This window comes from Calypte anna, chromosome 17 (assembly GCF_003957555.1).
Source record: "Calypte anna isolate BGI_N300 chromosome 17, bCalAnn1_v1.p, whole genome shotgun sequence".
In the NCBI taxonomy this organism is placed as follows: Eukaryota; Metazoa; Chordata; class Aves; order Apodiformes; family Trochilidae; genus Calypte; species Calypte anna.
In genome coordinates, this window is record NC_044262.1 from 10,014,055 (window position 1) to 10,040,188 (window position 26,134).

The following is a 26,134-nucleotide window of genomic DNA, read 5'->3' on the forward strand; positions in this document are numbered from 1 at the left end:
TGCAGGGCAAGCTCTCCTGCTTTTACAATTCAGGGTCAGGAAGAGCCTTTGGAAAAGTGAGAGCAATGTCACAGCCTCCTCCAGCCAGGTCACTGCTCACCTCTGGAGGTGAAGTGTAAAATGCTGTACACACACAGGGCAAGCTGTGGGTCAGGCTGTGAAGGGATGTGGCTGACAGCAGGAACAAGGCTGTCACCTTGCACGGTCCTGTGACACGGGATGAATGTGCACCTCGGTGCCCTCCAGCTCATTGTCTGCACTGCATCTGCTCTCCAGACCTCCATCCCTCCTCGTGTCCCTCTGCTCCCCATACTTCACCCTGCTCACAGTCCCAACTGCTCCAGAGTTTTCCTGCCCCTTCTCCCAAAGCACTGCTGGCCTCCAGCATTTAAAAAAAATCAGGAGAGCTGTGGCAGAGCTGATTTTCCACTGTGCTGAGTGCCTTCCACTGCAAGGAAACCAATGCATACTCTGCACTAGAAGCTGAATTGCATTTGAATTGGGGCAGGGACTGTGTCACCTCATCCCTTTGTGAAGCTTTACAGAAAGTTATTATGTTCTGCAAGCAGCATCTATTCCTGATCAACAGCTCTTTCAGCAGCTTAATTAAATTCATGGCTTGCATTTATTAAAACCTGGACTGACACAAATTAAGAGCAGAAAAGCCTTGCTAGGCTCAGCTGCAATTTGCCCTTAGATATCTCCTTCAGTTTCCAAGCCAACAGCACCCTCCCCTCAAGCTGCTCCCTGGGTGCTGATGGGGACTGGAGGAAGATGGCACAGCAGGGTCAGACCCCCAGGTACACACAGGAGGAAAACAGCTTAGGGCAAACCCTTGCTTGTACTTCCCAGGCTGTGGGGAGAGGAAAGGCTGCTCCCCAGCTGGCAGCCCCAGTCCCCAGGAAAAGGTGCAATGGGTTCCTACCTCCTTGTGGAAGGCTATAGCTTCACTGAAGTGGCCCAGCAAGTACTGGGTGTTGCCAAGGTTGCCATAAGCACGGCCCTGTGCAGCTCTGTCCCCCAGCTCCTTCACCAGGGACAGGTTCCTCCTGAAAGAAGCCAGAGCAATACCTCTGGTGAGACTCTGCAGCAGAGAGACAGCAAAGAAACTTGCACCATAAAGAAAGGAGAGCTAACTCTGGACAAAGCATTTCCCCTCCCCTAGCTGCCTGCCCTGGGCAGGTCAAAGTCTGGTGATCCATGGGAGCTCCAGCTCTGGGATTTTGTGTGGATCCAGTGCTTTAAGTTCCCAATGTTCTCCTGGCCTCAGGCAATCTGCAGCCACATACAGGAACTGCTTAAGTGCTCACCTATCATCCATTAGATCCCAGGTTAAATAAGAAACAGCCACCTGACTGTACAGGGAAGAACCAGGAGCATGGGAGGAAGGAGATAAACTGCACAAGGATGGGTGCAAAGCTGGGGAGAGGGGCAAGATCCAGTCCCATGCCAGGGCTCTGCCCTCAGAGCTTGGTTTTCTCCCCTGTCACACATCCAGCAGACACAGGGAAGCATGGAGCTTCCTGCCTGGCACAAATTTACCCACTGGCTATGTTACATGCACCATTCTTTGGGAAAAAGGTGCTGAGTTATAAATAGGCACTATCACATCCTCAGATGTGACAAGGCAGATAAAAGATTTTTCACTCTCCTCATTTAAAAAGGCTGCTTAAAAAAAACCAGCACTAGTGAAGCAAAACCCTGAAGTACAAGGAGAAAAACCATCTGGTAACAACCTTCCTGCGTGGGACAGCAGAGTGACCTCAAACTATTTAGGAAAGGGAAGGATGTTAGAAAGATAAACTACAGAGTCCCAAGAAAGGCAACCAGGACTTTAAGTGAAAGCCTCTTCCCCTGAGTGAAGGGGATTCTCTGTTCTTGGCCCCAGCAATGAAGAGCAGGGCCCCGTTCTCAGCAGGGCCAGCAGGGAGCAGCAGGGGCTACAGGATCCAAGAGTTCAGCTTCCCAACAGCTCTGAGAAGGAGCAGACTTTTGAACTTAATTGCATGATCACAGACCAAACGTCATTAATTTTCACCAAGGCAGTGCCAGGATGAATTTGAGCTCTAATTTGATAAAAGCTTGCAGTCCCTCTCTCACCTTCTTTGGGATTAATTAGCCATGATAACTTGGCATCTCAGAGGAACATTGCTAACTCATTACAACATGCAAAATCTCATGCAGTGGCCTGATTTTCAACAATGCACTCTCATGCTTTGCAACAAACATCTTCCAGAGCTCTCATATCCTCAGTAGCCCAGGAAACAAATATCCCCTATGAGAAATGCTTCCAACAGGACTCAGTAAAAATTGTTGTCTTGCCCTCATTAACCTGACAGCTATCAGAGCTCTGCTAACCTGCAGCCCCTGAAAGCAGTACAGGGACACCACAAACACAGATTATGATCTGAGCAGGGTAAGCTGTGTGCATTTGAACAATCACTGATGCCTGACCATCGCTGTGCCCTGCAGGAGAAAGCATTGGCTAAGCTTGAATACTTACTCATAATATTCAGAAGCTTTTTGCAATGTTTCCTTGACTTCTTGAGGCAGGCAGCCTGGGTCTTGGACCATGTTCCAAGATAAGTGCTTTCCCTTTGCATGGTAAACATTTCCTATATTATAGAGTGCTCTGGCTTCACCTACCTAAAGGGAGGAAGAACAGGGAGCTGTTACTGTCAGCACTGGACCTGTGATGCAGCCAGAGGGAAAGCTTTAAACTCCATCTCCTTCCAACCTGCCTTCTCCTTCACCAGATCACAGTTACTGACCTGAAGACAGAATGTTTTTTAAGCTCCAAAATATTTCCTGGTAGATGCCATGAACCAATTACCTTGTCTCCCTGCTCCTGAGAAATGTCCAAATGTCTCTGGCAACAAACAACAGCTTCATCAAACTGCCCAAGTATCTTCAATGTATTTCCAAGGTTGCCACTTGCCTTGGCTTCTCCAATGCGGTCCCCAATGGTTCTACAGAGATGAGCAGAGAAACCAACAGAGGTTTAAAGAGCCCAGAGATTTTATTCCCAGCTGCTGGAGGCAGAAGTTGAGCTGCAGCAAGCACTGCATGGTGCCCACAGCACTCACACCTGCCTGAAGGGCTTCACAGAGGTTCTCTCAACTTTGAAGCCAGATTTTCCTTGTTCAGGTGAGCTGCTCTAATGACTTCAGGTGTGCTCCCAAGTATCTGGGGACAGGACACCTGGACACTGCTCTGCACTCTGTGAGTGCCCTCCTCACATCCCTTTCTCCACCTCCCTGCTCTGAAGGTGGCTGCCACATTCTCATTGCCTCCAGAACTCTCCACACAATAGTCAGCCCATGTCCTTGGGTGCTTATTTCTGGGGCCTATTCCCTGAGGTTGCTGGAATCAGACCCTACAGAACTTGCCTTCCCAGGTGAGGATGATTAGGACAAGGCAGACATGCTTACCTGGCCAGGGTAAGGTCGTGCTTATGGTACTCCAGGGCCTTGGAGTACTCCTTTAGGTAGAAATAGGCATTGCCCAGCTGGCTGTAGATGGCACTGAGAGTCTTCAGGTCCTCTGTCCCCACCTGCACTGCTGCTTCAAAGAAGGCTGCCCCAGCTTTGAAGTCCCCAGCCTTGCACAGACGCTCTCCTTCCAGGGCCAGTTCCAGGCAGGATGCCTCCATCCTGCCAAAAGCAAGAGCATTATTTCCAGAGTAGTTGGGCTCTGTGCACCCAGGCTGCTGTGCCATGGGTTGAAGGTTTCCTTCCTACACCTTCCATCACTCACTGCACCAGATAAAAAGCCCCCAGAGCCCCCAGGAGCCACCCTACAGCATGCGTGCTGCTCTCTGCATGCAGCTCCAGGGCAAACCCTGTTTGGGCAGTGACTCAGGGACATGCAGCTGGCACATCTCTGCAGGGGGGACACCAGCTTTCAGTGGACATGGTGGGCACTCAGCCTCTTAGGGATGAGGCACAGGAACTTCCAGATTTGCATATTGGTGTCTACCAGTGGCCAAAGGCAGTCCCTGACTTCCCAGTGGGAATCCAGACAGGAATCCCAGGGTTCCTGGCTGCCAGGACACACACACCCATCACAAATGTCACACAGCACCTGATTTTCCTCCAGGTAGAGCAGAGCACAGCAGCCACGTACCCAGACTATTCCTGTGCCACTTTCCCCAGGGTAAGAGAGAGGGCAGCCAAATTGTAACATATTTTTACTGGATACCAGAGAAAAACCTGGCCTGTGCCGAATATCTTGGCTGAGCAGGTTCCAGAGCTCAGTGTCTGCTTTTCATTAACTCTCCTGCTGTCACTTTTTCCACAGGCACTCTGCACATCAGCCCCTGGGCCAGCTGCCCTCCCCAGGGAGTTTCAGCACCTCTGGCAGATGCAGTGCTGTCAGTGCAAACACTTCGTGAGCCAGACTAGCAAGATTTAGGAAGGATATCGAGGTGCTGGAGCAGTTCCAAAGGAGGGCAACCAGGCTGGTGAAGGGATTTGAGCACAGATCCTATGAGGAGAGGCTGAGGGAGCTGGGGCTGTTCAGCCTGGAGAAGAGGAGGCTCAGGGGAGACCTCATCACTCTCTGCAACTCCCTGAAAGGAGGTTGGAGCCAGGGGGGGGTTGGGCTCTTTTCCCAGGCAACTCTCAGCAAGACAAGAGGGCAGGGTCTCAAGTTGTGCCAGGGGAGGTTTAGGTTGGAGATGAGAAAGAATTTCTTTCTGGAGAGGGTGATCAGCCCTTGGAATGGGCTGCCCAGGGAAGTAGTGGATTCTCCGTGTCTGGAGATCTTTCCAAAGAGCCTGGATGTGGCACTGAGTGCCATGGGCTGGGAACCACGGGGGGAGTGGATCAAGGGTTGGACTTGATGAGCTCTGAGCTCCCTTCCAACCCAGCCCATTCTAGGATTCTATGATTCTATGACTGCTTCAAGAGAAAGGCAATGAGCACACAGAGTGCTCCCCAAGTCCTCTCTAAGTTACAGCTGCCCCTGTCAGGACACGAGCACCCAAAGAGCACACATTTGAAAGCTTAAATTTGGAACCACCTTGCCTGCTGCACTCTGCCTCTTCACAACACAGATGGACACAGCACGGTCCTGCTCCTTCATTCAGACATTTTTCTTTGGTCTTTTTGCCTTTTTAAAAAATTATTATTATTTCCGCTTAATGTATTTTTAAAAAGACAAAACTCTTGAGGTCAAAGCTGGACATCTGCTCAGAGAAACCATACCTCACTTGTCCAGAGGGAGGCAAAAAGACAAGCCCAAAGGGGTTTTTTATTCTGTCCTCAGATGAGAGCTTGCAGAAACCTTGGCTGTGGTACCCAGACCATGAGGACAACTTTCCCATCATCATGTGCTGTGACAGCAGCAGCCCCTCCGACACCTTCTGGAGCAGTTTGATTTTGCAGCAGGTGATGTGAAGAGCTTGAAGTGAGGTTTCCATCCCCACAACACAGAAAACCCTACAACTACACACTCCAGGGGTGGCAGCTTGCCCAGGCCACCTTTGCCAGTGGAAACACAACCAGGAGTTAAATGTGGACCAGGAGCTGCATTCCCATGGACTCACACACCTGCACACACTCACACTTTCGGTGCTTTCCTGGTGTTCCCATGGTAACTGTTCAGGCACAGGGCAGTGATGGGACCTCCCAGTGCACACAGCCTTTAATTAAAATCTTTGTCCTTGAACAGGCTGCTCTGCTGAGTATCTGACTTATTTAATTAACATCACTGCCCAATTTGGGACCTAAGCAAGAGAGGAGGCTTTTTCTCTGCATCCCACTCTGCCAAGCCTGTGCTGCCATGGCAAGGGACAGGAGTCAAGAGCAATTATTAACAGAAACACAACCCACTTCTAAAACCCACCTGCCCTTCCCACAGCCAGAGCAAGTTCTAGGAAGCAACTTTGCATGAAGTTCAGGCACTGCAGGCTGCAGTTCAGGCACTGCAGAGCACTCAGGATCAGTGCCAAGGATCAGACCAGGAGACTCAGGATCAGACCAACTGAAGGGCAACAGAGTGAAGCCCACTGAAACACTACACATGTACAACAGTTAAAAAAAAAAAAACAACAAACCAAAAAAACCAAAACAAAAAACCCCAAGCTCAGCTCTCCAAAAGAGACCAGAAGGGTGATTTAGGCAGAAAATCTGCTCTTTGACTGAGCCAACCTGAACCTCCTTGACTGACTGGCAAAGGAAAAGCAGTGAATGAAGACTCAAGCCCCAGGTTCTCCTACAGCACCTCTGAGCCTTCCCCTGCCTCTTCTTCTGCAGGTTCCTCATTTTCTGAACATAGAGCCAGAGCTCCAAGCTGACTGGCAGAAGGAAGCAGCGGGGCTGAGGTCTGCTTGGGACAATTTTGCAGAGAGGTCTTTCTGTTAAGTTCATTGGTGTGATCCAGGGTTTGGAAGATGCTGAGGGCATCTTCATGTCCATACAACATGCACGGCTCTCCAGTTCTCAATCACTCTACAGTTCTCATTCCATCTGCTTGGGCAGGATTGCCAGTGAGATGCTGGAATCTTGAACTCTATCTGGGACACTTTTCTCTCTATATGCTGCCTTTTGTTACCTGGAGAAATTAACCTCCTCTTTCCTCTAAGAAATACAACATCCTTCATCCACTGCTGGTTTCAGGTACCAGAAAGGCAAGTTCACAGCTGAAAACCAGAAACAAGAGGGCATCTTGGTTCCTTCACATATTTTCAGCACTGTCTAAAGAAGAAAAAGGACCCTAGAAGAGTCAGTGAAATGGCCAAAAATCAAAGGCAAATGGCTCTTTCCTTTCTGAACTGGTCTCTTCCCAAAGCACTGCTTCTCTGGGGTTGCACCGGCTCCTCCTCTTGGTGCCTCTTCACTCCAAGAGCAGAATGACTCCTGTTGCTATGATCATCTTGTCAGGTAAGCACCTCAGGGTTCCTCCAAAAGAGGGTCATCTCTGGGCAGAAGCACACAGTTGGACAGGCTCCAAAGAGGTCTCATCCATCTGCCACTCAGAAAGCTTTGAAAGTTCAGAAAAACGACCTGAGCAGCTCTTGGACTGGGGAAAAGCAGAAGGCAGATCCCACAGGGCAAATTCCTGCCCATCTAAATGGGCTCCAAAACACCCCCACCTGAGAAGACGCAGCCCTCTACCCCCCACCTCCAGGTATTTTCTCCTCTGCTGACACACAGGCAACACTCCTGGGCCTGTGTGACCACAGCAAGCACCTACTATTCATGTCTTAATACCAGCAAAGAAGATTCAGTCCCTCTTGAGCCAGCAATTGACTGCTGACAAGCTGGAAGTGCTGGGCTTGGCCATCTGGTGCTGTTTAGAAAAGAGACTGCAGACCATGAGCTGCTTTTCTGGCTTGCCCAGCTAAGATGCTAAAGCTTGTTACTGCAATGCCCCCAGCACTCACCCTTTCAGCTCCCTGCAGGGCAAGTCCCTGCCTGGGACTGAGCAAAGACACTGAGGGCTTGGGGGGTGCTCACTCAGGGCATCCCCATTCCCAAGCCATGCCCTAAACCATTCTTCCAGACCTGTGTGTTCCTCCAGGTAGGCAGGATTTCCAAGTCCTGGCAAAAGTCCCATTCCAGGTTCCAGGCCCACTGCAGGCAGGCAGGAAGGTCTGAGAGCCATCCCAGTGCTCAAGTCCCAGACCAAACCAAGACCACCTCACTTTTAGCAGACTTTCCTTCTAAATGCATGGAGACAAAAACCATGGCAAGTCTGGCCAGGTAAGAATAAAGTTTTGAAGATACCAGATGTACCCTAAACATGAGAACAGTGCTGATGTGCACAGCAAGAAGTCCCAGCATCAGTTCCCAACTGGAGCATTAAGCGATTATAAAGCAGAATAAATCCTGCTGAGGCAGAGCCAGGATTGATCCATGGGGAATTTGTACCTGTTCAGCCTTGGTCTGCCCTTCCCTGCCTGGGGCACTCATGTTCCAGGCAGGGTCCTCACTCCTCATCAAGGAAGCCTTTGCTGACCCCAGGCTGGGGGCTCACATCAGCAGCACAGCTGCTGCATGCCTTGGGTCAGGTGCACATCCATACCACAGCACTGGAGGAGGCTCCCAGAGTGCTTTGAGATCATTTGGCAAAAGGTACTTCCAGAAAGGGCAACGTGTGTCTTGAAGAAATGACAACAAAAAGAACATTTTCTTCCAAAGCAGTAGGAGGACAAATATAAACCCGATGTTTGGCCACAAATGAGTTGTGCAATCTGCACAGCATTCTGCCAGAGGAAGGAGTGAGTGGCAGGATGCTGGCAGATCACTCAGTCCCCATCAATGTGACAGCTGCAAATTCCAAGCCCAGGAATGGATATTGCTTCTGAGGCTCCTATGAGACAGAAAAAGGGGACCTTCTACTGTGCAGTGACAGGGATGAGGAAGCCTCTTCCTAACCCAACACAGGGGGCTGGGCCACCCTCCTTCCCCTTAACTTCTGGAGAGGATAACTGAGCTGAAGGCAGTAAAACCTGAGAAGAACAGGAAGAACAGATATTAGCAAGATTTCTCAGGGTCATCCATCACTGTCAGTTAGCAGCTAATGATGCTCTGGATCACAGCTTGCCTTTTGGCTGCCTTGCCTTTAGAGCAAAAATGTTCTTTACAAAAGGCAAAATGGAAGGACTGTCACACATGAGATGCTTTGAAGCTCCAGAGCAGGCAGCCAGGGCCCTGGGAGCCATGAGGATGTCACCAGCACTGCTGCCTTGTTGGGACTGTCCTGCACACACCACTTACCCTGCTGACAACAAAGCCATCAAGCTATGCAGAAAATCATGTCACAAGACAGAGCTAGGAAACAGTTTTCTGCTCCCTAAAATACTGGAATTCTCACAGGGCAAGGGAACCTCTTCCTGCCTACAAGGTGAAACTGCCTTAAAAAAAATAAATATATATATACACACATATATATATATGGGTATTTGACCCATTAACTGGGCAATTGCAAAACTCATTCCCCAGCAGAGCTGCTGGAGTTCTACAGTCAGGAATAAACCCCAAGCTTTTAGACAGAAGGGGAGGAAGGAAGGAAAAAAAACAACACCAAGACCACCATCAGTTGTAAAGCACACACTTAGTGTATTTACTGATATGAATTAACAAAGCAACAGATTCTGGCATCTTACTTGCCAACCTGATTAAATTTTAAACAAGAATATATGTAATTTCAGAGCACTGATGACAGGGGCAATTACCCATTTTTTCCCAGTCAAAAAGGATCGAGTTTATCAGGTGCTGAGTGTAAATGCACATTCACTGCCTTAACTAAATATGTATTTAAATAATTGGGTGGCAGCACATCTTAAAGAAAGTAATCAAGCTGAGAATTACTCCCCCTCACTCATTTCCTTTCCCAGCCTTTGCACAGCTCCTGTTCACAGGCAGCAGCCACCGACTGAGCCACCAAGCAGCCCCAGGGACCCTTCCCCTCCCCTGCCTGGGGGACACAGCTCAGGCTTCTCCTGTGCCAAAGCCCATGCTGGTCTCAAAGGCTCTGATTCTATTTCTGGGCTTCCCTACATGAGGGAAAAGCTCCCCCAGACCCTGCTGAGGCAGAGCCAGGATTGATCCATGGGGAATTTGTACCTGTTTAGCCTTGGTCTGCCCTTCCCTGCCTGGGGCACTCATGTTCCTCACTCCCCACCAAGGAAGATTTTGCTGACCCCAGGCTGAGGGCTCACATCAGCAGCACAGACACAGCTGAACCTCTCCCACTTGCTCCCAAAGGATGAGTTTCCATCTCTGGGATGAAATCCTTATAACCAGCTCCTAAGTACACCTGCCTGCAACTTCATACCATCCACTATCATCACCCTGCCACAACCCCAGCCCCGTCAATCCCTCTGTTCCTCCCAGTCACCACTCATCCTCCCCAGCACTGCTCCTGCCTCCATCCCAACACACCCAGCAGCACTCTGCTGGTTTTCAAGGAGGGCACTACTGAAATTCTCACTCCCAACACCAGTCCTTGCACAACAGAGCCAGCACAGCCCCTCCACCCTGCCAGCATGGCCCCCTGGCTCTAATCCCCTCCTGACAAACAGGTTCCCTGCAAGGCATCACAGCAAGCCCAGTCTGGCAGGAAAGGATGACAACAAATTGAGCTATACATGAAATTAGCTCGACTCAAACTACTTTGGTAGTTTGAAAGCAACATCTGGAAGCAGGTTTCCCTGCAGCCCATGGAGGGCAGAACCTCCAGAGCACTTTGACCCTCATGTCACCTTCTTAGTGAGGCAAAGAAATCAAGAACTCTTTTGTTTGGAAAGAAAAGGCCAAAGATGAAACAATGAATGCTGCACCCACTCCTTCCCAGCTTCTGGATCAGTTCCAAGCCTCTGCGTCAGTTTATTTCCCATCTCCTGAGGCACATGAGCACCTCCACAGAGATGCTGCAGAGGCACCAGCACAGAGTTTCCACCCCCCACACTTTGAGTGGTAGTAGTGTTGCAGTGAGTCCTTTCAATAACCCCCAAACTGAAAAGAATAAAATAATATATTTTTATATACACATACACAGACACACAAACACAAGCACTGCCTGAGAAGTGTTTGTTCAAGCTGGAGCCCCAGGGAGTGCCAGGATGCAGCAGTTCCCATTGGAGCCTTTTGATAAGGGCATGAAACAGAGAATCCAGAGGGGAAAACCACAGGGAGCCCTGGAAGCTGCTGGGTCTGTGTGCTGGCTCCAGATTTCCTCTTCCACTCCCTGATGGTCCATCAGTGCCCCACAGTAGTCATTTCAGTTAATTGCTATCTACCATTAGCTGCAGAGTACTTACAAGGGATTCAATTCCACTGCATATTTGCTAATAAATACCAAAAAGGACAGTGAGGAGGACAGCTGTATTTAGTTGCATTTACCCTCTTATTAGCAGAGCTGACCAAGACCCCATTTCTATTCACAACGGCTCCAAGAAGCTGCCCGATTGTCAGGAATTCCTGGCCAACCTCCCCATTGCCTGCCTGAAAGCAAAAGTCCCCCTGCACCCCCCTGCTCCCTCCCCTCTGGCTCCACACAGCTCCCCATCCCACCAAGGGCCACGCAGAACGATGGCCTGGGTGGCTCTGACCCCTGGGATCCATCCGAGCTGATGGCAGAGGGGAGCCATTTCCTGGCTGAGCAGAATGTTGTGAAGCCACTGGTGATGCTGAGCTGGTACGTGGAGAAGGTTTTCAGCCTTAGGAACACAAAAGATTTTGCAAAGGTGCAAGGGCAGCTCTAGATTTGTTTGGCAAAAATGAAGCCAAGATACAGCAAGGCTTCCCCCCAGCAGGTCAGCTCTAGACGAGGGAACAGGACAGAGGAGCCTCTGCCAGGCTCCCCCTTGGAAGTGCCAGCATTTTCCACCCAGGCAGGGATGCTCACACAGTTCAAGCCACTAGGTTAACACAAGGCCAAAAAAAAAAAAAAAAAAAAAAGCCAAAAAAATCACTGAAGATCTAACCATGCCCAAAGAGATGCTCTCACCCCCAGGAGCTTCAGATCCTCATCACCTCTAGAAACCTGTGCTACACTTGGAAAAAGTGGGCTCTCAATAATTTATAATAATTATCTTGGTAATGTAAATAATTAACTTCAGTCCATGTACCACATCTTTCCCACAAACACATCTTAACCCACTGCAAGGAGAGAACAGGATGAAATCTTTCTGTATCAGGAGTGAAAGCTCTAACAGGCAATGAGCAAAATTTAAGCCTCTGTGCTCCAAAACTGCTCAAATATCAAAGGATCAAGGTAGGATGTAATTAACTTGCAGCATTTGAGAAAGCTCAGGTGGGATTAAGGTGCAAATGTGAATTTCACCTCAGCCTGGTTAACAGTTCCACTTGGTGCCCCGTTTCAAAGCCCTTTAATTATAAGATGCAAATACTTCCCAGGGTCAGAGGAAATTAAGATTAAGAAGATACCAGTTTGAAAGTGAATTCATGAAAATATGTTGACTCCTGAATAAACAAAAAAAAAAAATATCCCAACATATGAACTGATTAAGATGCTTCAGGAGAAGGACTGTGCAGACCTCCCTGTCGAGCAAGGTGAGAATTAAACCTTCAGAATCACAGAATCATAGAACTGGCTGGGTTGGAAGGGACCTCAGAGCTCATCAAGTCCAACCCTTGATCCACTCCCCCCGTGGTTCCCAGCCCATGGCACTCAGTGCCACATCCAGGCTCTTTGGAAAGATCTCCAGACACGGAGAATCCACTACTTCCCTGGGCAGCCCATTCCAATGCCTGATCACCCTCTCCAGAAAGAAATTCTTTCTCATCTCCAACCTAAACCTCCCCTGGCACAACTTGAGACCCTGCCCTCTTGTCTTGCTGAGAGTTGCCTGGGAAAAGAGCCCAACCCCCCCCTGACTCCAACCTCCTTTCAGGGAGTTGGAGAGAGTGATGAGGTCTCCCCTGAGCCTCCTCTTCTCCAGCCTCAACACCCCCATGGATCAAATTCTCCTTGTGTGGCTCAGCAGCAGGGTACAAACCCAACCACCACCTGCTGCCAGCAGAGCCCCCAGCACCAGCCTGCCCAATGCTGGGGAACTCCAGATGCTGATGCCTGGGGATGCTCTTTTCTTTGCAGGAGGATGCTCAGTCTGGGCTCTGTGGGGATTGTCTCAGCCCATAACTGCAGAGTGCAAAGGTACCAGCCCTGAAACCTTCTGTGCAGAGCAGCCCCTGCAGCAGGATGGATTTTGAGGCATTCAGATTTTGTCACTGCAGATACTCAAAATTAACTCAGTGATTTCAGCACAATGAGGGAAACTTAAGAGCATTTTGCTTTCTTGTATGATGCTAGAACCTTCAGTGAAATTAACCCATCACACTGCAGTGAAACAAAACTCCTGGACTGATTTCACCAGAAGAGAAGTGTTGTTTCCTTAAGTCACTTCAGAAACAAGAGAGTAAGAGAGGACAAGCACTCTGAGTGGCTTTTCATTATAGCATTACTTTGGCAATTAGGTCAACACATCCTCTCCCTAAAACATATGCTGCGATTTAAATCATACAGCTCCTGCTACACAATACATTGGGTCACACTTATCATGTATGTTAGAAAAACAAATATTCAGCTTTTCAACAGTGAAAGAAGCCAATTTGTTTATTACTCATTTTATTTATGTTTTTCAGCTTCTATTTCCCACCAAAATACAGGGGCTCATTCACATCAAATTTGCTATTGAAAATGGCTGTTTCTGGTTTGGGGGGTTATCTTTCCAAATTCAGAAGCACTGTACATGAAACAAGAGATGTTCAGACTCAGAAATCATTACTCTCACAGTGCCCTCACAGAGGGGGCTCTGCAGCAAACCTGAGGCCAGCCTGGACCCCAGCCCAGCAGCTCTCTGGGACAAGAGAGGGGACTGCTTGTCCCCTCCTGTCTCCTCCATCAGACCAGGGACAGTCCTCATGGATTATAGTGGGGTAGAGCACAGCAGTGCCAGCTCAAGTTATTTAAGTGACCATGCAGCCAGGGACTCGACCCGAGACAGCTTTGGCTGCAAAGCATTACATCCGGCCCCTAATTCCTGCCCCAGGATCCTGCCAGCAGGGACAATCCCAGCTCCACAAATTCCCCCCAGCACCATTGTTCCAGTCGTGCTGTGCCATTGCACAAGCTGAGGGGCCTCAGGAGATTTCCTTTCCTGTGTACCCAGACTTCATTCTGAACCCAAGTGAAAGCAAGTCTTGTTTACCCAGAAATGCAGCAGCCAGAGAGGCCCAAAGCCTTTTTCCCAGTCCAAGCTGTCTGGAAACCCCTCCAACTGCAGCCCCCCTCCTTCTTCCTGCATCAGGAACAGCGTGGCCAGCAGGTCCAGGGAAGGGATTCTGCACCTGTGCTCAGCTCTGCTGAGGCCACAGCTTGAGTCCTGTGTCCAGTTCTGGGCCCATCAGCTCAGGAAGGAGATTGAGGTGCTGGAGCAGGTCCAGAGAAGAGCAAGGAGGCTGTGAAGGGATCCAGCACAAGTCCTGTGAGGAAGGGCTGAGGGAGCTGGGGGTGTTGAGGCTGGAGAAGAGGAGGCTCAGGGGAGACCTCATCACTCTCTCCAACTCCCTGAAAGGAGGTTGGAGCCAGGGGGGGGTTGGGCTCTTTTCCCAGGCAACTCTCAGCAAGACAAGAGGGCAGGGTCTCAAGTTGTGCCAGGGGAGGTTTAGGTTGGAGATGAGAAAGAATTTCTTTCTGGAGAGGGTGATCAGGCATTGGAATGGGCTGCCCAGGGAAGTAGTGGATTCTCCGTGTCTGGAGATCTTTCCAAAGAGCCTGGATGTGGCACTGAGTGCCATGGGCTGGGAACCACGGGGGGAGTGGATCAAGGGTTGGGCTTGATGATCTCTGAGGTCCCTTCCAACCCAGCCAGTTCTATGATTCTATGATTCCTCTGCCACGGGGCTCAGACCTGCAGCAGGGAAACAGCTACATATTGAGAAGATGCTCTTGGGGACTTTCAGTTCAAGCTGGGAGGACAAAGGAAGCCCCCAGTCCAGCCCATCCCCTCCCCATCCAACCTCAACCCCATCTGCTCAGCACCAGCATCCAAAAGCCTCTACACTGCTGCCCAGGGACTCTCAAAGCACTGACCCACACTCAGGGCCAGGCAAACAACCAGGCTGTCCTCACCATGCAGGGTGAAAAGGCAACCATGACAAAGTTCACACCACTGTTTTTTCCACTGACTTCTCAGCAAACAACAGCCAAACAAACAGTTTGGTTCTGTTCCCTTCCTGTCTCATCTACTTCCTCCCCTCAGCCCCAGGCCAAGGATTCAAAGCCAGGAGAGGCCTTGGGGATCCATCTGAAAACACACACCCCAGATCCCTGCTCCTGGCTATCCAGGCTTTGAGCCAGGGAGATGCTGAGTGATTGCAGAGAATGCTCAGGATGCTTTGGACCTTGAAAGGGATTTGTGGTCTTGGTAACAGAAACAGCAAGAACCTGGCCCTGCTTTCCTTTCTGCAGAACTTGTTGAAAAACAATTAGCAAGAAATGAGAGAACAAGTCCAGCAGATTCAAACAAGCAGCAGCTCCTTTTTCCAACTTCCACGTGGTACAGGGAGTGAAGAAGGTGCCATCGAGCCTGAGCACAGCTGGGAGAGTCTGTGATAGCTCCCTCAGGGATTGCAGTCCCTGTGCTCAAACCAGAGAGGGATGGAAAGGAAAATGGATGTGGTGGTTCTGTGAACTCAAAAAGAGCAGCAGGGAGCTCACATCCAGGCTGGAAGTGATGCTGGACACCAGGAGAGATTTCTGTTGGCAAAGCTGCAGCAGAGCAGCCTGCACTAATACTACATTGGTTTTCTGCAGCTTTCTCCAGGTCCAAGGACTGCTAAAAGCATTGTCATGATGTGCCTGAAAATTTTGGGCGTGCTAGAAACCAGAAATCAGCCCAGACACACTGTGATTTCAAAGACTGCCTTGGCAAACTGAGGGCACTGCTGTTCTCCTGCCTCTTACACAGCCACAGGGCATCCCTCTGGAATTTTTAAAGGTAATACCCCACATCTATCTCAAAATCCAGGAAAAAGGCTGCCCAAGAACTCAAATAACAGCTCAGGCATGCTCTGCAGACCTTGCCAGCATCTCCAGACAGTTTCTGCAGCTCCTCTGTGCAGACCCAGATTCAGCAGCAAGGGTGCTTTCGGGTTCTTCATGGCATCATGGAAAAATCCATGTGTGCCATCAGATTAATCCACAAGCCAATAAATCAGAGCATGTCAGGATCCCCAGAAGGCCAGGCCAGCACCTCAGAGCAGAGCAGCTTGCATGCAAGGTGGGAATTAGGCTCTGCCTTGCTGATCCAAGGAGCACAGAGCCACTGCCTGGAGCTGGCACAGCCCCTGCTGCCTCCTCTGCCCATGAAACCCCAGAGCTCCAGCAGCCTTTCCCTTCCTCCAGAGGGCTGTGTGTGCCTTACTCCTCCCACATTCTCCCAGATTTTTAGCACTTCTGTCCCAGTGTCACTCCATGGATAACTTCTACCCTGGACACGCTTGGCACTGAACCTCTGTACAAACCAAAGCCATGGAGGGGAATTCCTGCACAGCACCACAAATTCCTGTTCCAGGTGAAATTCAGTCCCTGGGTGAAGAACAGGCAAGCACAGAACCATGGAATTGTCACGGTTGGAAGGGAACTTTAAGCTCACCCAGTTCCAACCCCCCTGCATGGGCAGGGACCCCTCCCACCAGCTCAGGTTGCTCAAAGCCCAATCCAGCCTGGCCTAAAAAACTTCCAGGGATGGGGTTTCCACCACCTCCCTGGACAACCTGTGCTGGGGTCTCACCACCCTCATGGTGAGGAATTTCTTCCTGACTCCCAATCTAACGACTGCCCTCCTCTAGTTTGAATCCATTCCCCTATGTCCTGGCAGTACTTGACATACTAAAAAGTCCATTCCCAGCTTCCTTGCAAGCATCCATCGCTGCAGGAATTTGCCCCACAGATGAAAGCATGGTGCGTCTCTGCATCTCTGAAATAAACTCTGGTTCTGCTCTTCCACAGAAGGAATTTATTTGTATCAACATTTTGGGTTTGTTTTTTGGGTTTTTTTTTTGGAACATCTCCCTGGACACACCAAGAATGCTAATATTCTCCCTAATTTTCTCACTGCTGTCACAAAATCACGGGCTAGTCCATACATTGATTGGCTTTGAAAGTGAATTACAAAAGTTATTTTCAGAAAAAACCCAACTGAATGATGTTCTTTTACGTGCTTCTTGGAATTGAGCCTTCAGTAAGGGTAATAAAAGGATGAGGCATCAGATTTTTAAGCTATTCTATGCCAAAAAGCCTCCTCTGTTTTTCTCACAAAGTAGAGGGAAAGCCTGAAGCACATCCAACTCAAAAAAAACCAACAAAAAAGTATTTTTTACTATGCACGTAGAAAGGATGAAGCCAAAAGTTTACTGTTACATCCTGTACTACCTGCCTGATGGAAATTTCCAGTTAATGAGACAGAATGAGCAGGAATGGATTGTAGAGAACTCCCCACAGACCTGTTTTAGATTTAAATTAGCTCCTTGTGGCCATCTCAGAGGTATTGCAATGGCTTTATAGAGAATACAGACAGAATTCCCTGCTCCCCACCTCCCTTACACTGGTGAAAGGAGGGAGAATAAAGCATCAGGGTTACCCACATGCCCCAGTCAAGGGAGCTCATTTATCCTGACTACTGAATAATATGTCTTCAGAATAATCTCTGTTCCTTCATGGACATCATCATCATCTAGCAGTGAAAGGCAGACATGGCACAAGAGCTGCAGAGAGGGAGGATGAGGCAGGGCTGCTCCTTACCTTACCCTGGCGTAGGGGTGGGCTGTGCAGACTGCTGGCATCCAGGAATGACACTGCTTCCAGATGGATTTTGCATCCTGCAGAAGCCTTTTTTAATCCAGGGCATCATGGAGTGGTTGCATGTGTGCTGTACAACCTCTGTGAGCAGCTACATCCTCCACACATGGTTTTAATTGGGAATTTAATATATTTTTAATTTTAATCCCAGTCACATGTTTTGAGCTGTTACTTTTCTCTCCTCTGTGTGTGCACACAGATAACATTTCTATGTCTCCTGGGTGCCTCAGGCAACCAGCTCTGGGAGAGATCTGCCAGCCTGGAGAAATGACTCTGTTCTTGTTGGGAGCCAGGGCTGAACAGCATCTCCTTTCTTCCTTCCTTCCTTCCTTCCCTTCCCAAGGCTGCTGTTAGCACAGGGGCTTGGAGCCTGACCCTGCTTCAGCAAACCTGAGAGGACCCCCTGAAATTGCACTGACCAGAGCCTCACCCAGGAGCCTTCAGAAACTGAGACATTTCCCCCCTCCCCAGCAGAATGTCATTTGTTCAGGGGGGGATCCAAGGGAGGGTCACACATCAGTCCTCTGCTCACTCCTCATCCTTTTGTCACTATGTTTGGCTTTCAAACAGGGAGGATCCTGGATGCTGGGCCAGGCCACAGAGCACCTAAAGCAGGACCCTGCTGACCAGTGAGCCAACACAGCATCCCTGCAGCAGGATGAGGCCCCAGCACACAGCCCGGGCTCTCCTTCCTGCAGACACAAAGCTCAGCAGGACAGCTCTGCCTCGGGTCAGGGTCTCAGACACCCCTGCAGCCTTCCCAGGCTCTTTTCCCACTGCTGAGCTCTCACACAGCTCTCTGCAAAACACTAACTCAGTGGCATGACTGATGACAACTTCCTGCCAGAAACACCGACACCAAAAAATGGCTTTAGTGAAGGAAAAGTACCATTTGCAAAGGGGGTGCCTGAGCACTCTTAACAACTCGGGGCTGCTCTTTCTCCAAGCCAATACCTGGAGTTGGCCTCTTGATGGTGACCAAACCCCACGGCCACCCAGGCTGCTCCTTTTCTCCTCCCAGGTCCTGTGCTCTGTGTGCTCCCACCCCATCTCAGGAACCTCGCACAGGGGCTGAGCCTGGGCTTCCATTCCCCAGCTGCCAACTTCCTCCTAAACCACCCCTTGCTCTCTCCCACATCAAGCAGAACAGCAGAACCATTGTAGGGTCAGCAATGCATGTGCTGCACTGCCCCACATGGGTCAGGGAAAAACAAAAAGGTCTCCAATTCCCAATGAACCCCCAATGACACGGGTAAGGAAGCACTGAAGGGAAGAAAGGGGGGGTCAGGACATTCAGCTCCCAGCTGTGCCACCCATCTTCTCTCTCCCCCTGAAGAATATACAATTTTTCACTCTTGAAAACAAGAAGAGCATTTCCCAGAAAGGCTGCAATCAAACACTGATGTTTATCAAGCACTCTGAAACCCTGGAACAGATAAAACCCTACCAGGATCCACTCAGTCTGGCACAGCAGCGTGGGACACTGTAATACAAACCACAAATAACAGTAATGAACAAATTTCCCCAGAAAGATGAACATTAATTAGCACTTTCTTGCTGTCCTTGGAGTGCACAAAGAACCACCTCAACTCCCTAGTGCGGATCACAGGAGAAACCCCTCCCTCAGGTAATTTGCACTCAACCAGTTTCAAGTCTGAGCACCCAAAATCATAGGAATTCACACCAAAGTGCCATGGGAGGTCTCGGCAGCCAAGCCCCAGCATGCAAACACTCAGGAGAGGCCTCTGCTCTGAAAAACTGCATGGGCATCAAGTCATTCCTGGAAACACATAACCTGGCCAAGCCATTTGTTAGAGCAAACCCAGCTGTTCTAGCTGTAAAGATGCACAGCTCTTCAATCCAGACATGGAGAAACTCCACTGCACACACATGGGCCACTTGCCTGTCCCAGCAGCGCCTTGGAGCCTCCCCTCAGGAACTCCACACAACTTTGCATTCCTTGTGTTGGCACAACACCTGCAGGCCCCATGGCAAGCTGGTCTCTCAGGGCTGAGCTGCTGTGACCCTACAGCAGGCAAAAGTTGTCCATGCAGGGCTGAGACAGAGCAAGTGAGCTTGAGCAGGGCTGCAAACCCCATAACCCAGCCCAGGGCTCACCATGGAGCAGCAGCCAGAGCCATGCCCACAGCATCCAGGAAAGGGGCTTGGAGGGAGGATGATTTGACATGAGCCATCTGAGTCTGCTCCCTGGCAGCCAAACTGTGGGAGGGGAAGGAGCTGGATCCCCAGGGCAGGAAAGGAGCTCTGTGTTGGCTGTTCCAAGCTGCTTCCCAGGAGCATCATGCAGCCATCATCTGCTGCAGCTCAGAGAGCAAACTGCACACACCCACTGGCACCACTCAGCTTTAGCCAGACATTCTCAAAAGCAGCTTCCAAGACAAAATATCTGTTCTCAGGTGGAGCCACTGCTCAACACAAAATCGTTTCTACACTAAATAGTGTTATTTAGGATAACAGACTAAGAAAACGGACTTAAAAGGGGAAAACGACTTTCTCCCACAGCATCTGGAGTTAAGATGGATTAGCTCCCAACTCCCTCTGGCTGCTCCATGGTGTGCAGTGCAAAGGGTAAAAGTATGAAGGAAGACAATCCAATATTCCTCATGCAAAATTCCTTCAGGTTTAGCAGCTGCACAAAGCTACTGACTCATGGCAGAGGATGAAGGCTCCCTAGACACAGTTTCTAATCTCAGAGTCAGAATAGAAAGACCTGGAGCTCCAGGGCCTGCCACCCTTGGGCAAAATCCTCTTGCTGAAAGCAAAGTGAGAATAACAGAAGAATTAAGCTACTTATTTCTTCCCTGGAGGTAGTGCTCAGAGAGCAGCCCTGCCATCCAAGTAACTCACTCAGGGTTTGTGTTGCTGCTCCAGGACCTAGGGCCTTGCAAAGGAGCCATCAGGCATCACTGCAATGCTCCAGCACATGCTTGCTCCCCCTTCCCCAGGCTCAGTGGGGCAGCGATCAGTCAGCCCCATGCAGGATCAGACCATTCAACTAATTTAGGGTCTGATTGTCCCCTTTGGAGTCTCTCAGCACAATGTCTCAGGTTCAGTTCTAAACAGAGCCTGTCTTTGCAGCACTGCTGGTGAGAGGAGAGGCCACAGCTCCTGTCCTCACCAGCCCTGTCATGTTATCTGGGGAGAAGTTAGTTAATTCCGGTAAGTACAGGGTTGTGCTGCAAATTGCTCACTGAATATTGCCCTTGAAACTTCTCTGTAATGATTAAATTTTCACTTCCTTCCCTAGGAGTTGCACAACATTGTTGGGCATTGTTCAGAGCTGCTGTGTTCCAAGCCAGGGGAGCTGCTCTCCTTTGCTTTCCCTTTCTTCTCAACCCTTCTGGTTGTGAGATTGTTGGGTTTTAGTTTTGTTTGTTTGTTTTACCACCACCAGCTTCCTAACAGTGAATGACTCTGAACACAAGTAGCCTTCCAACAAGATTACTCCTACTTTCTTCAGCTTTTGGCAAGGGGGAAAAAAAAAAAATCCCATTTATACCAGTTAGGTCTAAGCCACTTACAAAGTCAGACCTGTCAAATAACATTTAATTAAAAGTATCTTTAGGGATGGAACAGCTCAGTCAATGAAAAGCTTTCCCACTGAGAATATAAATAGCCCAGGCACAGAATTCAACAGACTCACTTTGTGGTCAGGCTACACAGCCCGCATGCCCAGATGCAAGATGGATTTGTTTCAGGGCTTTTGTTGGCATGGGATTTTTTTTTCCTCTAACAGGGAAGTGGCTTTGGATTCTGGAAGCTGGGCTGGCTTATCAAAGCAATACACAGCAGGACTGGAAGGAGAGGAAACTTGAGCTAGGGACACTTGGGCAACAATCTGGAAATAAAATTGCTCTTAAAGCAGAACAGCTTCAAGAGTTAAATAAGAGCACTTATTTAACTTGAAGAAAATTGCTGCTGGTGGCTTTCTGACAGAGCCCTAACCTGTTCTTCAAGCAAAGCTGAAGTCTCCAAGGATTTTCTTGTTCTTTAAGACTGCCCCAGCCATTCCTCCACCAACTTCCTAAATACAGGGGGGATCCTTTCCAGTGCCTCCCTTGCTGCCATGAGCTCTTTCAGATCCTTTCCCAGCGGGGACACATCTGATGACAAAGGCAAAAGGCACCTCAGGAGTAGTTAGAGCACAGGTAGCACAGCTCACTGGGGCTCCAGGCACCATCCCAGCCAGGCAGGGCCAGGGGCTGCCTCAGCTCCAGAACCAGCTCCTCATTAACCAGCTCCTCATTAACCAGCTCCTCATTCAGTTGGGCCCTGGGGTAACCAGAGTGTTCATCTTCCCCCTCAAGAGAACCAGGGCCAAGGGGGGTCCTCAGGCTACACAAGTCACAAACTTCACTGCCTTCAGCTGACCCAGTAGTGAACACCCAGTAGTGAACACTCTCTAACCCACAAACCCATGGCCAATGCACAAAGTTCCTTCAAGCCTGCTTGGCACAAATGCCCATACAGTGCAAAGTGTTTTGAGATAAAGGATGCAGAGGGACAGATCTCGCCCCAGAAGCAGGAGGTCTGGCATAATTTGAGTCAGTGGAGTGCAAGTCAAACCAGGGAAAAACCAGTGTATCATCCCAGCCTGATTTACTTGTGCAGACACAAGTCAAATTAACACCCTACAGACAATTGTTTGTATTGCAGCAGCACCTAGAGGACAGAAGATGAAGATCAAACAGAGTCAGACACTGTAGAGGTTCAAGGAACATCCCTACCCATTTAACATCAGACACCAAAGGGAGAAAGGAAACCAAACTTCTCTTCCTGCATCCCACAGGTGAGAAACAAGAATCCAAGAGGATGCCCAAGGTCCTGAGGAAAACTGCAGCAAAACAGGACACCGATTCCTAGGGCAAGGAGGGCCTGACCAGCAATGGTCCCTTCTCCCTGCTGTGGTGGAAACAAAATGTTCTGCTTGGCTCTGTGCTGGGATGACCACATTGCTCATGAATGCTGAAACTACAAGTGAGTTGGTCAAAATGTCCCAAAACAGATGGCAACAAACCCAACACCGCATGCTAAGCTATCATACAATTATTTTTGCTTTTTGCTGAGGCCACCTATTATGCAGCACAGCAATTTTAGAAATGTTTGTCCTGTTTTTCACATCCTTCTGCCTAATGGAGCCTGCCTAGGAATACATAAGAAAAATTCTTCTTTCAGTCTTTTAGAAATCTCTAAAGCAGGATTCTCAAGGGGAATAATTAAGCAAGTTCAAGTTTGATCCATGGATTAAAAGAGCTAAAAATGTGTCATTCCCAGCTTCCTGGCAGTGCATAACACCACTTTTTCACTGTGATGCCAAATAGCCCCCACTTCACAAACCTGCCCACCCAGGACAGACCACCCTCAGTCACAGCACTCACAACACTGTCATTTTCAAGAGGAAAACAGCTGTGGCAATTTGGGACACTGGAACAGGCAAGCAGGGGAATTCTGCCAGGCAGACAAACAGCAGGCAAAATAGCCTGCAAACTCAAACAGGTTAAAAATCATGTATTTTCTACATAGCTCCTGCTTACCTAACCAATGCCATCTGCTCCAAGTATTTCCATAAGACAAATGTGTACAGGTAGCTATCACATTAGTTCAGAAGTATCTTTATCAAGTTCAAAGGGATCCCTTCACCTGAGCCCTTTCCCAGCCTCCCAGAAGTTGTTAATCCCACTCTTCCTCTGCCATCCTTCTGGGAGCCAACAGCCCCTGAGGGGATCTGTAGCAAGGCACAAAGCTGTCCCCACACTGCTGCTCAAATACAGCCCAGTACAGAGCCAGCAGTTGTCACCAGAAGGCTCATTCACTTGAGTATTCAGGTAAATTCCTTAAGAACACCAAAAATAACACTGCTGGTGGTGTCAATTTTCACCTCTGGAGCAGCCACAATGAAATATTACCCCTAGAAAGAAGATAAGTGTGTCTTTAAAGCAAGCAATACATAACTGCTTTTCCTATGGGTGAACAGAAGGCAACACTGCTGTCAGCATTACAGCAAGTCCAGATTTAAAGTCTTGAAAGTTTGCAAACACCAGCAATTGGAAAGTGATCAGAACATTTAATGGTGTTGTGATACATGCAAAATGAACAGGAGCCTTTTCAGAAGGAGTTTACCCCAGGGCTGGCCTTTCCTCCCAGTTTGTTCCCATCTCAGTTTTCCCAAAAGAGCAGGAGAAAGTTGCCTTCTCTAGAAGGATCCATGTTACTCTCAGAGTGTGCTAATTGCCCAATGCACATTCAGGTCAGGTACCCACTGTAGTGACATTAATGAGTGAGATGGGGACTCTTTATGACACAATCAAGACAAGTCAGTAAATACTCCAAAAGCCAACAGCTCTGCCAAAACCAGGGAGCACTGCAAAAGACCACAGAGCAAGGGAAGGGAACAGGAAGCACAACCTGGGCTTTTATCTGAGTTTTTGTACCAGATTTATACATTTATGGTCTCACTGCAGCTTTATCCAGTGCTCTGAGATCAATAATGTCTCCGTGATGTCAATGCAATACACACTGATGGCTTTCCCAAAACACCCCTGTGCCTCACTTCCAGACTCAGAAATCTCCAGAACAGCCTTTTAAAAAGCACAGGACCAAATCCAGCAGAGCTCTCTGGCCACCAGCACACTTGGCTCCAGCACAAGCTTGACAAAAACACTCCCAGGAACTAGGGACCATGGGAATCATTGGATGGGTTTGGTGCTTCCCAGGTGCTCAAGGTCAACCCCCCAGCACAAAAAGGCAAGTGGGACTTTCCCCACAGGAGTGGAACAGGACAGCTGCTGCAAGCAGGTGTTTCACAGCTCCCACAGCCTGGATTCTGTCCACCAGAAGTCCTCAGAAGTTACACACAGCTGAGCTGAATGCATTTAAATTAGTACCAGATCAAAACCCCAGGCTCATGGAAGCTCAGCTCAAGTTTGTGGAGCATGATCACAGAGCTGTTGTCCTGATGAACCAATACTCATTAAATGAGACAACCCACGAGCTACCTAACTGATTATTGCAAAGCATGTGAAGAGGTTTGATTCAAAGCTACTACATTGCATATACTCAAAGCATTTTTTTTCTTTTGCCCTCCAGTCCAGATCCTGTATTACCTCCACTTCTGACTGCTGGAGGAGAAATAAACCACAGTAAGCATTAACACCACAAACAACAACACTCCAAGCAATGGCACAAGGCCTCAAACTGATTCCAGCTTATTTTTTTAAACTAAATTCAAAGAACAGGCAAAACACAGTATTTTTCACCAACACCAGTCAGCCTGAAGCTATGTTTTGTTTTTTCCCCCAGCCTGGTGTGAATTTCTGTTGCACTCCATTTTAAAGCTGAGACTTCAAGTCTCTGCAGCTCAACCAAGAGCCTCCCTTGGAAATGCCCAGCACAGGCAAGGTTTCAGCATCAGCCTCCTTGACAGAAAGTGCTCATCACTCCGGGCTAGTGCCAAGGAAAACCACGGTTTCCCTCTCAGCAACCTCAGCACCCACCGCTCTGTACACGAACCCCGAGCTGCCCCACGGAGGAAACACCTCGTCCTTCCCCTCCTCCTCCTCTCACTCTCCTCTCCCTGGGTCCCCAGCCGTGCAACAGCTTCTCCCTTCCTACGGATGAGCGCTCCCTCCCCTTCCCGGAAAACTCCCGCCCGCCGGCTCCGCTCCCTCCTCCCGCCGCGGGCCCCGGGGCTCTGCGGGACGCGCGTTGCGGGCACAGCTCCGGAGCCACCCGGGGAGGCTCCGGGGCCAACCGGGTCCGGGTTCCCCCGCGGCCGAGCGCCCGCCCCGACCCCACTCACCTCGAGTAGAGCCGGCGGGCAGCAGAGCCCGGGCTGTCCCCGCCGGGCAGGCTCGCCATGGGCCGGCCCCGCCGAGCCCCGCCGCCCGCCGCGGCTGCAGCCCCGCACCGGGCAGCGGAGTATGGCAGCGGCGGGAAGTGATGCACCGAGAGAAGAAACTCGCGGGCAAGGCCCCTCCTCCGGCTGATGTCAGCCCAAGGCGGGCAGTGGCCCTTCCTCCTCCGCTTGGCCGCCGGGAGCCGCGCTGCCGCCCGCCCCGGGGCTGCGGTGGGACGGGGGCAAAGCAGGGGACAGCCCGTGGGCATCGCCCTTCCCTCCGCTCCGACACGGGGCAGGGGAGCAGCGGATCAGCCCTGGCAGCGGAGAGGGCCACGCGTGTCCGCTCTGCTTAACATCACACTGCAGTGCCACCGCGCTTACCTTCAGAGGTACCGCAGCAGGGAAGGAGGGAGCGAGGGGCAGGCACCAAACCTGCCCCGTAAGGACCAGGGGGGGGCTGCACCACTGCTGAGTGCTGACCCGCACCAGATGTAGCCACTTAATCCCCTAATGAGGAGCCTCCAACTCAGCCTGAGCCCTTTCATCCTCATCAGTTAAATGCCCGCGGCTGGAGGAAGCTGGGAGGAGAGCTGGACCTGGCACAGCTGGACCTGGCACAGCTGTGTCCACCTTGCACTCAGGAGAGGGATGCCACAAACAGCCTTAGCCACAGAGCAGCCTGGCTGCTGTCTTTGGAAGTGAGGGATTCAGCAGGAAAACAGATGTTTCCTTCCAGCCTGCAGCAGTTTGCTGCCTGTAGCCCCTGTGTCCTGTAGAGCACTGGGGACTTTGCTGTTTATTGCCACCTGAGTGTCTCAAGGTGGATGCAGGACACCCTCGGATGCTGCATCCAGCTCACTCTGTTTTCCAAGGCTTGAGATACTCCTCCAGAAGTGAGCTGGCTGCTCAACAGAAGCCTGGCTGAAAATGAGTGCTACTTAG

The 26,134-nt window shown here is 50.0% G+C and overlaps 1 protein-coding gene across 1 annotated transcript in view; it reads right to left on the reverse strand.

Annotated features, from left to right (window-relative positions):
- GPSM1 (G protein signaling modulator 1) overlaps positions 1–25,212 on the reverse strand; it is a 68,792-nt gene extending 43,580 nt beyond the window's left edge. The window contains exons 1-5 of the mRNA XM_030461459.1: positions 25,154–25,212; positions 3,432–3,653; positions 2,834–2,969; positions 2,504–2,646; positions 926–1,049 (exon numbers count right to left, since the gene is read on the reverse strand). Coding sequence (XP_030317319.1) covers positions 926–1,049; positions 2,504–2,646; positions 2,834–2,969; positions 3,432–3,653; positions 25,154–25,212 — 684 coding nt within the window. The remainder of the gene's footprint in view (positions 1–925; positions 1,050–2,503; positions 2,647–2,833; positions 2,970–3,431; positions 3,654–25,153) is intronic.
- Positions 25,213–26,134: the final 922 nt, after the last annotated feature.